At 32.4% G+C, this 12,579-nt stretch overlaps 1 protein-coding gene across 1 annotated transcript; it reads right to left on the minus strand.

Annotated features, from left to right (window-relative positions):
- Window positions 1-3,466: 3,466 nt before the first annotated feature.
- LOC106758894 lies at window positions 3,467-5,270 on the minus strand. Its single transcript, XM_014641896.2, has 4 exons — window positions 5,067-5,270; window positions 4,753-4,968; window positions 3,941-4,111; window positions 3,467-3,814 (listed from the first exon to the last, which is right to left on the minus strand). Exons 1-4 carry the CDS (start codon window positions 5,070-5,072, stop codon window positions 3,761-3,763), a joined length of 447 nt encoding a protein of 148 aa, XP_014497382.1. The 5' UTR covers window positions 5,073-5,270; the 3' UTR covers window positions 3,467-3,760.
- Between the last annotated feature and the right edge of the window lie 7,309 nt (window positions 5,271-12,579).

Below are 12,579 nucleotides of genomic sequence, written 5' to 3' on the forward strand. Positions count from 1 at the left end.
CCTTTCCTTTCTATAAATAAAATTAAAAAATATTATTTTAAGGGTTCTAGCGCATGTGTGATCGCACGCATCGTCCTTGTGCTGGAAAACCCTTTCCTTTTTATAAATAAAATTAAAAAATATTATTTTAAGGGTTCTAGCGCATGTGTGATCACACGCATCATCCTTGTGCTAGAAAACCCTTTCCTTTCTATGTATAAAAATTAAAATATATATTTTAAGGGTTCTAGCGCATGTGTGATCGCACGCATCGTCCTTGTGCTAGAAGACCTTTTCTTTTTCTTACATAAAAATTACAAAAATACCAAGACATCCTTTTTCAAACAACAAACAAATTTTCAGAAAGAACTACATAACCCTGATTTCTCATTTTGAATGAGAATACGTAGGAGCAAGGTCAATCCTTGTCGGGCCCAAAAAACTAAAAAATATATTTTTGTTTCTTTATATCGTTGTTCTTGGGATAGTTAAACATTTTGCAAACCACATCTTTATTCGCGCATTTAATTAAAGGTACTGCCTTCGGGCAGGCGTTGTAGGGTGCTAACACCTTCCCTACGCGTAACCGACTCCCGAACCCAATCTTTGGTTTTTCGTGGACCGTGTCTTCTCTTTATGGTTTTTTTCATAGTTTTCCAGAATAAACTATGGTGGCGACTCCAAAACTTTCTAAACCATTTTCTTTTTTTTGGATCGTCGTCCCGTCGCGATTTTCCGGTTGCGACAGTTATGGTTTTTGAAAAATACGTTTTCGCACTATAAGCAAGTTTATAAATATTTGATTTTTGTAAACTCATGGCATCCCAGAATTTGGAACGTTACAGATAATATATAATAATCAAATATATCTTAGATTAATTCACAACAACTAATCAACAATTTTGTTTAGTCTACATAGTTTTAACATGCATTATTCTTTCTTCTTTTAATCGTATGAGAATTTTCCATTAATATGTTTCTTAGAAAATCTAAAACTTAAGGGTGTATTCACTTGAGAGGGAGGATTTGAGGGAGAGTAGATGGATTTGAGAGTAAAGTGTGTATTGCTTTTTTAAGAGATTTAGAGGTGATAGATAATGAATTTATAAGTAAATTTTATGAAAGTTTGTAAAGGATTTGACTAATGTGATAGATTAAAAAAATGTTTTAATAGATAGAAAATAAAGATTTACCAAATTCCTTTTAATGTAATAGTGATATAAAATTATATTTATGATTAATATAGTTTTTGGGTAAAAATAATTTTAATTACTAGAATTTAAAAAATAATAATGAATACAATATATTTTTAAAGAAACTGTGATTTCTTTCCTAATAACATTGGCAAAAACCGAATTGGTCAAAGCTGCAAGTACATGATTAATTGCAAGTCTATCTATGCTTAAAACAAAGTTCTCACATTGGCTATCAACATACCATATGGTAACACATAATTTAAGGAACAAAGTTTAATGTTTTACTAAGGAAAGGAAACATGTTCTTCATGGCAAAGCTCTTTCATGATTTTATGCAAAAAGAGATAGCATGCATCCATGTTATAAGATCAATAACAATAGAGAATGCAATGAACAAAGTCGCATCAACCATGGATGTCACGTTTTATGCCCCAGCACGCACCAGAGGTTTGATCATGAGACTCGATATGAACCTGGGGAGGAACAAACGGGGTGATCATGAAGCCATGCAAGGAATCGATTCCAAGCTCATGGAATTGATTACACTCCTTTGAAATATGTTACTCACTCCACGTAATCGATTACATCATCTTGGAATCGGTTACTTTTTTCTCCCGTAATCAATTACGTCATGGAATCAATTACGTTTCCCTCGTAACGGTTAAATGCCCTGAAATGGGTTACCACCTTACTGGAAACGATTCTTGCTGCATCATCTTCAACCATCTTCAAGGGGGAATCAATTCCTCCTTCATCTTTAACCTCCTCTTCATGATGCCATGGAAGTTGCATTAACAACTCGTAGTTGGAATCAATTCCCTCCTAGAATCTATTACAAGCAGTTTTCATTTTCTTTTGAGGACAAAAGCTAGATTACATGTTTGGAACAAGGGAAGAAAGGGTTTTTCAGAGTAAATACCCTAAAATCTCAGTGGATAAACGAATATTGAAAAAATCATCAAACTCACAAATCATCTCTATTCCTCGCTTCCAAATACCTTAAAGCAAATGTAAATTTAACTATAAATTTGTCTGCCACAATAGTCGCGAATAGTTAATTACCTTTCGGGAAACATAAGGTAAATGCTGGAATCGTTTTAACTTATGTTTTATTTTTATTTTTTTATTTATAAATTTTGTTATCAAACCTACTTAATAACTTCATTGTTTTCTGGATTTTAGAACATCTGGTGCTAACAAGCTTGGAGTTAAAGTTTTAGAGGAATTAAAGAAGAATATTTGATGTAAGGATCTTTGATAAAGAAGAAAAAAAAATAGCTGAAGACAATCTTTCACCTTGTACTTTCCAAACTCACCTTCTAATCTTTTAAATTTAAATGCCCTATAGTTAATTAGCTCAAACTTATCACTCCTATCTAATAATTTCTACAAAAATCATTTTTTTCACAGAGTAATTTATTGTTGACATTGAAATGACATGATGGATCCCACCATTTTAAATATTTTTTAAAAGAAAAAAAATAGTTTAAAAAAAAACAGTGTCATTTGAATGTAATTGACACGTGAGTGCGTCATTATACCAGTACCTAATTTCTATTATCAATATAAATTATTACACACTTAATTAAAACACCAAAATACACGTACGCCAGTACATTTTGTATTAGACCCTCTAGGAAAAGACTTGTTTCATAAACTTTAGACAAACTATATAGCTTTTTTTTTTCCTCTTTATACCAAAAAGCAACCATCATACATAAAAATATATAGTATTTCAATAAGATGAAATTCTTAATTGTATCAATAAACAGGACCAAAGAGTGTCCGCCCTTCCATCTCAATCTCATTACTACTTGAATAATATTACATGGATTAGAAGAACCACAATCATTCTTCATAAATTGTTTATCTTCACCTATAAAAAGGATTTAAGTCTTCTCCAACAACATTCTATTCGTGACATCCTTTTTACCTCTCTTAACTTTTTCTCAATTATTTAAATGCATTTTGTTCAATTTTTGAACACTTTTATCCTTTTGCGTCGAAGTGTTGTTGAAGAAACGATTCAATTCGGAATAAAAATCAGATTTCGTTGTTTGAAAATGAGTTCACAACATACATGCTTCTTTTCATACTAATAATTGAAGGCATTCTCCAAGAAAATTATCCAAACTTCCATCTCATTAGCAATAAAAAATTCATTTCTTTTATTAATTTTGTAAGCAATGGGTTTTATATTAAAGTTTACATGATTTTTTCTTATCGTTTTTGTTAAATTTGAAGTTCTATATCAAAATATGCTGTAATGTCAACTGTATGGACAGATGAACTTTTTCTAAGAACTTCCTTTCTTCTCATTCTTTACACACTTTTTCAAATCCAGTCTGTAGGCATAACAAGAACTCAACCATATTACATCAAAGACTAAAAAGCAAAAAAAGCAAAAAAGCAAAAGTAAAACCAAAAACACCCTCTAAATTGGCAACAAGATCATCCCATGTCATCACTATAATGATGATCTTACTGGGCTCAAAATATGCTGCTTTCACATAGCATCATTCAATCGAAGTATCTATTTCTCTATTTCACTTATATATACATTGGCATTGACCCTTCCGTGAGCTTCAAGAAATGCAAGTTGGCAACAAGCAACTAGAAAAGAAACACAGACCTCTCTTCTGCATCCAATAAAATAAGAAAGAAACACACTTAGTAAGTGCTCAGAAGTTCATCAAAAGATGCAAAGAGTTCAAAACTTTGAAAATCCATTAGAAAAAAAAAGTAAAAGGTGTGTGGGGTTGCACCTTTTTAGCTTTGGCATAAAGAAGCCCTGGTGAGATCTTGTACAAGTCCTCATCAACAGGCTTAGAAGTTGGCCTTCGCAATGGTGGTGAACTGGGTGGTGAATTATCCACATCATCACTGATCCAGTTCTTCAATTTTGTTTCTCTTTCTTGTTGGTCAAACACCTTTTTCTGAAATGTCAAAAACACAATGCAAATGCTTTACATAAAGGTATCTTTGAGCCTACGTGTCTCTCTACCCATTAATTCTTAGCTACCAAAGTTTTCTCCTTTAATGAAAAAATTTCAACTTTATCAGTTTGTTCTGGCATTGTCTTTAGTTGCACATGAAAAAAAAAACAAAGAAAAAAACAACTTGGTACAAGTGATCGCGTGAACAATTCTTCACGCTCTGCCTCGCGTGGGTCATGGAATCATTTCACATTTAGAAACCAGAGAAAAAAAGGCAAAATTGCTTTCAATTTCAACCGGTCTAACCCCACCCACATCTATGATTGTGATGTACATATATAATTTCGTTCTCGTCTCCACGTACTTTGATAATTTCACGTTCTTTTCAAAATGAGATTCTGCTTGTGCATCCTTAAATAGGATTTACAGCAGTAAAAAGGGAAAAGGGGTTGGAAGAAAATAGAGTTAAAATGAGATAAAAAGAAATAAATTGGAGAGGGCTATTTAGAATTTACCATATTCTTGACAAACTATTTTATCCTAATCACAAAGCTTGAGAACTCAGAAAAGAATAGCTACAAGTAAATCCTTAATTCTTGACTCTTGAGACTAAGAAGCGAGTGAGGTTTTGTGAGACATACCCTTCTGCGAGGAACAACAATCATGGCTGGAGTGACAACATTGTTCTCGTACAAATCCCCTGTAACGTAAAGATCACGGTCTTCAGATTCAGAGTAGCTACATCGTAGCAAACCAGCTTGTCTCGCTGTCTCAAAGCACTGTGTGAAAGGTAGATTATCGTTCCAATCCCAGCTCCCAAATGCTGGCACTTGGCTCTTCTTCTTGTAGTAGCCTTCCTGTTACAGATTTACAAACCCCCACAAAAAGAAACATTAGAAACCATAGAACATAAGCAAGCATGCCACAGTGTTGAAGGCATAACAAAAGGACTTACTTCCATTGCAACCAAACTAAGTGGTGAGTGTCAAAGAATGGTTAGAAAACGGAGTGATGTTGTTTGTTTGTGTGAGAGCATGGGTTTAAAAAAGAGAAGAGTGCATGTGGGCTGCGACAGTGTTTGATGAGGTAGCAAGAAAAAGAGAGAAAGAGAGAGGGTAAAAAGTTTGGGGTAATGGGGTATGAGGTATGGGATCTAAAGGGAAATAAAGTAATTTTAATATGAAAGAAAGCAAATAGATAAAGAAGTTTCATGGTTTTGAGACAGAAGGACACTGAGGTATGATTCATTTTAAATTTTATCTTCCCTTTTCTTACAACTTTTTTTTGAGGTGATTGGTATATACTTTTCAACTGTGATGGTTGTTGTACCAAGTATTTTCAATGTTCGGTTCAAGAGCATTTTGTATGTTCAAAGTTTCATTGCTACATTAACTTTTACATGTCAAAATATTCATGTCCGATGATATAAAAGTTAGGGGTGATGTAGTTTAGTGTAGTTTTTGGAGATTTATGTTTGAATTTTTAATGAGTAGAAGCTGAAATTTGTATAACGTTAATGTTGATAGATTGAGATAAAAATAAATGAAAATGCTTTAAACTTTGCTATTATGTTCAAACAATGTAAAGACAAGTAAAACCTTTCAAGTTAATTTAGTGATAAAATATTCAAAAGGTTAAAAACGGTGCAAAAGTTCTTCAATGATTAATTTAATAATATTTTAAACATTATTATCATAGTTGAGAATAAATTATTATTTTTTTCTTTTTGTCTGTATATACATGTTGAAAGGGAATATGAGGAGAGGACATAACCTGCATGTCAGTTTCTGTCTCATATATTAAAAGATTGACACTAATAAAAAATTTATATTGTTAAAAAACACTGACTTTGGTTCTTCACTCTGCATTAACACTATAAAACTCAGCTTATTTGTAAAGATTAGACATTACAGGGTGACAATGATAACGAAATAGTAATTTTATATTTTGTTGTACTTATAACTAACTGAAAAGTTGGAGATTTTGTGGAATCATAAGGGGCTAAATATGATTGACTTATTTAACAAATACCATAAAAATAGAAAGAAGTTGGACATAGTGCATTTATGATTTGGTTTGTGCGTATGATTAAATGGTGAAATGCAGAATAATGAAGGTCCTTTTGGCACTTCAAAGACTGTGCTGGGTTTAGCTTTATTTCCCCACACGCGTACCAGCAGTGAACTTGGTGCTTTGTGCAAATGCCCATTCAGTGTTTGTGAGAATGCTCGTGACTCTTTGCCAGTGTTGTATTAGACACAGTGGTCCACACAAAAGTTAAAATATTGAATAGGTCAACAACCACACCTTTCTCCAATGCTTCATTTATGCATAAAACGACCTACTAAACATATTTCTTTAAACATATTTCTTTATACAATTTATCAATTTAGCAAAGCAAAGTGTTCTTGAGCCCAAAACCAGTGCTCTTTGTGTCAGATTCTGGCATGTGATGTGAGAGTATATAATATCTTTTTTATCAAATGTAACAGTAAATGTGCTTAGTTTGAGAATTAATATAACAATGATTAAATCCCTCTACGTTTTTAATATTTTTATTTTCTTTACATTTATTAGTAGATGAAATATTTAATATAATGAGATTATTTATATTTTGGAATTGGGGAAAAGTCAAAATATAAAGGACCGAAACTTGTGGATATACCTAAGGGTCTCTCACCAAGAAGTCAAAAACCCTACTTTGTTAGTTGAATACTTTCTACTTAATCTTCAACTCTGATGGTTTGTTCAATAAAAAATATAAAATACTGAAACATGTAGGGCTTGATTACAATTTAAACTCCTTCGGAAACTGAAAGTCATTGAATATAAGGATGGTAACAAATGTCTTTTATTGATGTTGAAAGAGAGTAACTAACATACAATATATAGAATGTACATAACCAACATAGTAGAATAATTAACTTACAATAATTAAGGAAAGAATATATCAATTATTTAAGACAGAATCAATTATACAGAAATTAAATAAGGTATAATCAAATATATTATTTTCTATCATCCCTCATCTTCAAATTTGTGAAGAAAGAATGACTACTCCATTTTTCTGGTTTAGCTTGGGCTATGCTATCGCCTCTGCCTTTTTGATGATGTCTGTTTTCAGCTGAATTAAAGGGGATCCTCTCTGTCTCCCAAGATTTGAGGGATTTTCGTTCTAAGTTTCAAGGTTTAGAGAATCGAGTTAAGGAGCTTGAGAAGAAAAGTTCTGAGATGGATAAACATTTTGCAGCTGTTGATAAGGTTGGGGAGAAATGATTTCAAAATAATGGGCGGTGTTCTAATACCATGTAAGGATTGTAACAAATGTGTTTAATTGATGTTGAAAGAGTAACAAGGGTACAATATATAGAATGTACATAACGAGCTTACAATAATTAAAGTACAATAATTAAGCAAAGAATATATCAATTATTTAAGACAGAATCAATTATGCAAAAACTAAATAAGGTAAACTATAATCAAATATATTATTTCCTATCACTAGACATGGACACATGGTATAAGACTTTTTTAGGACCTCTAAATAAAATAATAGGGAAAGAAAGTAAAGTAACTTCAAGATGTTTGGTTAACATGTGCATATAAGGTCGCGGAGCTTACAAGAGCGTGGTAGCGCATATCATAATATGTCAAAATGAGTCACAACCCGCGGATCACGGCTCATGCGGATTGAACCCATGGTGGGACGGGTTGACTCACCAACCCACCTACCTATTTTTATTTTATTAAAATTTAATTTTAATTTTATAAAAAAAATGTTATTATTTTTTGTTTGAAATAATTATTTAAGTTCTCTATTTTCAAAATTAATTAAACACCCATATTGGAAGTGAGATTTAGAAGTGAAATTTGTTTAGATGTAAATTATAGAAAGTTTATTATTTTTTTTATTTAAAAAAATTGTATTTAAGTGAGCCAATGAGCCAACCCGTTTACTCACCAACCCGTAGTGGTCCGAACTGGGTTCGAATTTTTCTGGCTCGCTAATAAATGAATTGGGTTGGGTTGGCTCACTAAGTGACCAACCCGTGGTGAGCCGGATCGGGTTAGTTGTTTTGACAGCTCTATAATAACAATAAAATGATTAAAAATATCAAAATATGTAATCAAAATATTATTTTTTTTTAATTTAATATGTGAGGACTAATAATAATAAAAAATGATAGCAATATATTTTTAATGTAAGAAAATTAAGTATAATCAATATTAGAGTTTAATTTAAATTTTAATTTAGATACTAATAGTTTTTAATTTATAAAATTATATATACGTTGGATAATATAATGACTAATTCTTAATTAATTGTTATTTAATTATTTTCTTGTAATTAAGTGTAGTAAGTAACTACTATCTCCATACGACATGTTTAATTAGGTTTTGTTATAAATAATTCTTAATTGATCCAAAACAAAACAAGTTGGTAAATAACTTCAAAAAGAATTGAAAGGGATGAAACTTGCTTTCAAAATAATGTTTTTTTATTACGGAGAAATATCATCAAATACTAAAACAATATAATTGATTATTGACATCAAAATTTAAAATATTTACAAATAATAAAATATTCACATCTAATAATTGATTATTAAACTTTTTTATAAAATATATCTTCACAAATAATGCATTATTTTGATCTTGATCCTGTCTAATTAATCTCTTTAACAAAATAATTGATCATCTTTATCGCTAATTGCTTCTCTTAAACTAAATTTAAAAATTTCTGAACAAAAACAATCAAGTTAGCAATACATATATAAATTTGGAAGATCGTAACTCTTTTAAAAGATATTATTAAGTTTTGGTAATTAGATATAAACGTATAACTTATAATTAGGGATATTTTCTATTATTAGTCATTATTTGGTTCTTCTATACTATATTGTGAATTATTATAAATTAAGGGTTTAGATATATGATGTAAGGATTAAAAAATAGAGTGATAGGATAAATAGGTGTATTAGAATATGAGAGGAACTTTTATTTAATAAAAATAGTATTATAATATATAAATAAAAGTTTTTAAAGTTCAGTTCATTATCTAAAATATTTCATTTCTCTAAAACCTCTGTTCTCTTCTTCTTTTTTGTATTTTCTCTAAGTTTTCTCTCAACTGAGTTGTCGGATTGACGATCAGGAGGTGCCCAGACATTCACGGCATAGAGGGCTACACGACTGATCGATCAATTTCTTGATTTAACGAGTAAGTTGTTCTTGCCTTTTCTCTGTTGTTCTCGAACCTAACCCATGGAAAGTTTGTTGTTTGCATGTGTCTTGTAGTGTTTTGCTTCAATTCTTTGTTCAATTCTAGATCTAAGAGCTGTTTCTATCACCAATGGGTGGTTTGTAGGGTTTTGTCAAGGTTCCTTGTTGTGTAAGGTACTGTTGAGGCGGTCTTGTGAGTTGGGAAGTTCGATTCTAAGGTAAGTTGGGAAGTTCGATTCTGAATTGGTATGCTGTTTGGGGTTGTGTGTTAGTAGGAATTGAGTCTTAAACACTTTAGATTGTTAGTAGGGATGTTTATAATCACGTAGATAAGTTTAATTAAGTATAAAACCTAATATAGGGGTGTTAGAAGTTGGGGAAAATGGCTAGAAATGGTAAAGGGTGTGTGAGTTGCATAATTCTGCAGAAATTGCGTTCTGTAGATTATGCAGACTCGCTGAGCGAATATTTTTGCATAGCGAGTCCTCATAGTGAGGTGCTCTCTGTTTGGTCATTCGCACAATGAGTTGGTGCGTTGTGCGAGTGACTGAAGAAGGTTGCCCTCTGTTTGATTATTTGCATAGCAAATCTAGTCGTTGTGTTACTAGGAGAGGTCTGGAATCACTACCAGTTAATTCGAAAGGCAAATTTGGGTGCATAACGAGGTTTCTTCTCACTTAGAGAAGATTGATCTATGTCTGAGGAGTATCAGAAGGTCTTAGTATTTGAGACTTTTAGTATGCTCCAAGGCATGGTATAGACTAACCTTGTGAGTGTGATAAGGTGAAACCCATTGACAATGGCAGTAGAAGCCACCACGAGTGCATGACCCGTCATAGCTCGGCAATCATTCTAGGTCTGGACGAGTTAAGTTTAAAGTGTAACAAGTTATGTTGTGTGATCCAGTATACTTAAATTAAACTTGCATGTTGTGTGTTATTGTTATAATATGATCTTTGTATATCTAGCTCACCCTTTCTGCTTGTGTTTGTATCTTGTTTGTGTTGTGTTTTCTTTTGTAATGATCATCCACTTGGATGTGAGTAGAGGTAGATGAGGTGCCCTTGGAGCAGGCCTTGGAGGGTGATGATGTTGTTGCATAGTTAGTTAGAATTTCTTAGTTAGGATTTCTTAGTTATTTTGTATAAGTTTTTTAATTACTCTATTGTATATAAAGTTTAAAATTTTATGATCATTTTGGATGACTGTAAGGTTAATACTTTATCTACAAGTCTTTAACTGCTTTATAGTATTATGATGATGACTACTATATTATATAGTTTCTATGTAATTTGGGATGTTACATATGATTAAACATTATTTACAATAATAGAGAAACTTTTTATGGTATTAAGACCTATATTTTTCTTTACTTTTTTTAGTAGTGTTGGTCATGCATGGTATTTGATAACAGTCGAAAAACTTTATTTTCATACTTAATTTTGATATCGAACACACCCTTTATGACTTAGAATTAGCTTGAAATCATGCAATTTGCTTAAGTTAGAGAATAAGAGAGTCAAAGTTGGTTTTCTTGGTTTTATGCTTGTTTTTCCATGATTTGGCAGGATTTATCAGGAATTGAATGAAGGAAGTTGAAGAAGATAGGAGTTGAACTTAAAAGAAGAGGAAAAGTGAAGAGAATAGGAGTCGTAGCTACCGTCGGGCCGTGAAACCACCGCCGGGCAGTGAAACCACCGTCGGACGGTGTACTCTTTAGAGAATTCTCTGCCAGATGCTCAAGCAACACCACTGAGGGTGAAATGGAATGTCGACCTCACCGTCGGGCGGTGAAACCACTGCCGAGCAGTGGAACCCTTGTGGAATTCTGTGGCCAATGCTCAAGCGGCATCGCTAAGGGGTGGTGACAAGTGTCGAACCTACTGTTGGGCGATGAAGCCACCGCCGAACGATGTACTTATGGGCCTGGGCCAAAATTCTGTTATTTTTATAAGTTATAAATAGATTCAAACGAACCAGAAGGGGTATCTTTTGGCAGAAAGGACGCAAAAACACTCTTTTCACTCCTTGGAGGCGGAAGCTCCAACTTATCAATTCTAGGGTTATCTTTTCATACTTTCTCATTCTTTTATGGTGAATTAACCCCCTTTGTTGTTGGGAGAATGATGTAATCATATTGAAACTCTCACATATTGAAATTCTTACTTTAATTCATATGTTTTCTTCTATCAATTGTTAGAGTTTTTCCTCCATTATATTTGTATGCTTTGCTTAAGACATTAATCAATAGCATGATTTTTTATTCTATCCATATGGACACGTACAATTAGGTCTAGACATAAGGGAATTCTCTTGGTAGCAATATTGCCTAGACATAGGGATAGGAGGACCAATTGTCTTAAGCTTCTGTGCGAATTATATAATGCATGATCAATTGCTAGGGATATTAGACATAGTAAACTAGTAATTAGGATTAGACTCTAATCACCAAGATATAGGAATTAGGGGAATTTAGAAAGTGGCACTAACATTGATAAAGGAATAGAACTGAGTAGAATTTGTAAATATATGAGAGTGGATTAGGATGAAATCATAAACCCCCAACAACACTATTCATCCATAGAGTTCAACTGTCAATTGATGAATATTTGCATGCATGTTTATTTTCAGTCTTGTATTTAAAACCCTAATTTTTGTTCTATCAATCTTAAAAAATCAATTCACACGAACGTTTAGGTCTAAGAGTCCTTTAGAAAACCATACTCAGACTTACCGTTTTATTATTACTTGATATCATTCGTTACGCTTGCCGAGTGTTAACCGTATTCATACGAGATAACAAGCACGAGATAACAAGCATTATTTTTAAAGTGTAATCATGGACTTGATGAACATCAAGTTGGAGAACAAGCACGAGATAACAAACACAAGTAGATATATCTTGAAAATCTTGATCGCTTATTTGTATTACAGTTTTATGACCTTCGCTTCTAATGTAGATAATACAATACAATACAAGAGGGTTGTTTGTAAAAACATGTTCATACAAATTCATACTGAAGATTCAATAAATCCAAATACATCAAACAAGACATTTAATTATATTCAGATTTATAAGAATAGAAGCGGAAGCAGAAAGACCAACCTCCAGCCATTGTTGTACGCTTTCCTAATTTCTGGTTTCTGAATCCTTGCTCTTAGAACACGATGGTGATGTATATGAAGGAAAGAGTAGGCTCAGTGACCTGATATGAAATTTTCTGAAGAATCTGTATTACTCCAAA

This window comes from Vigna radiata, chromosome 4 (genome assembly GCF_000741045.1).
Source record: "Vigna radiata var. radiata cultivar VC1973A chromosome 4, Vradiata_ver6, whole genome shotgun sequence".
NCBI classification, from domain to species: domain Eukaryota; kingdom Viridiplantae; phylum Streptophyta; class Magnoliopsida; order Fabales; family Fabaceae; genus Vigna; species Vigna radiata.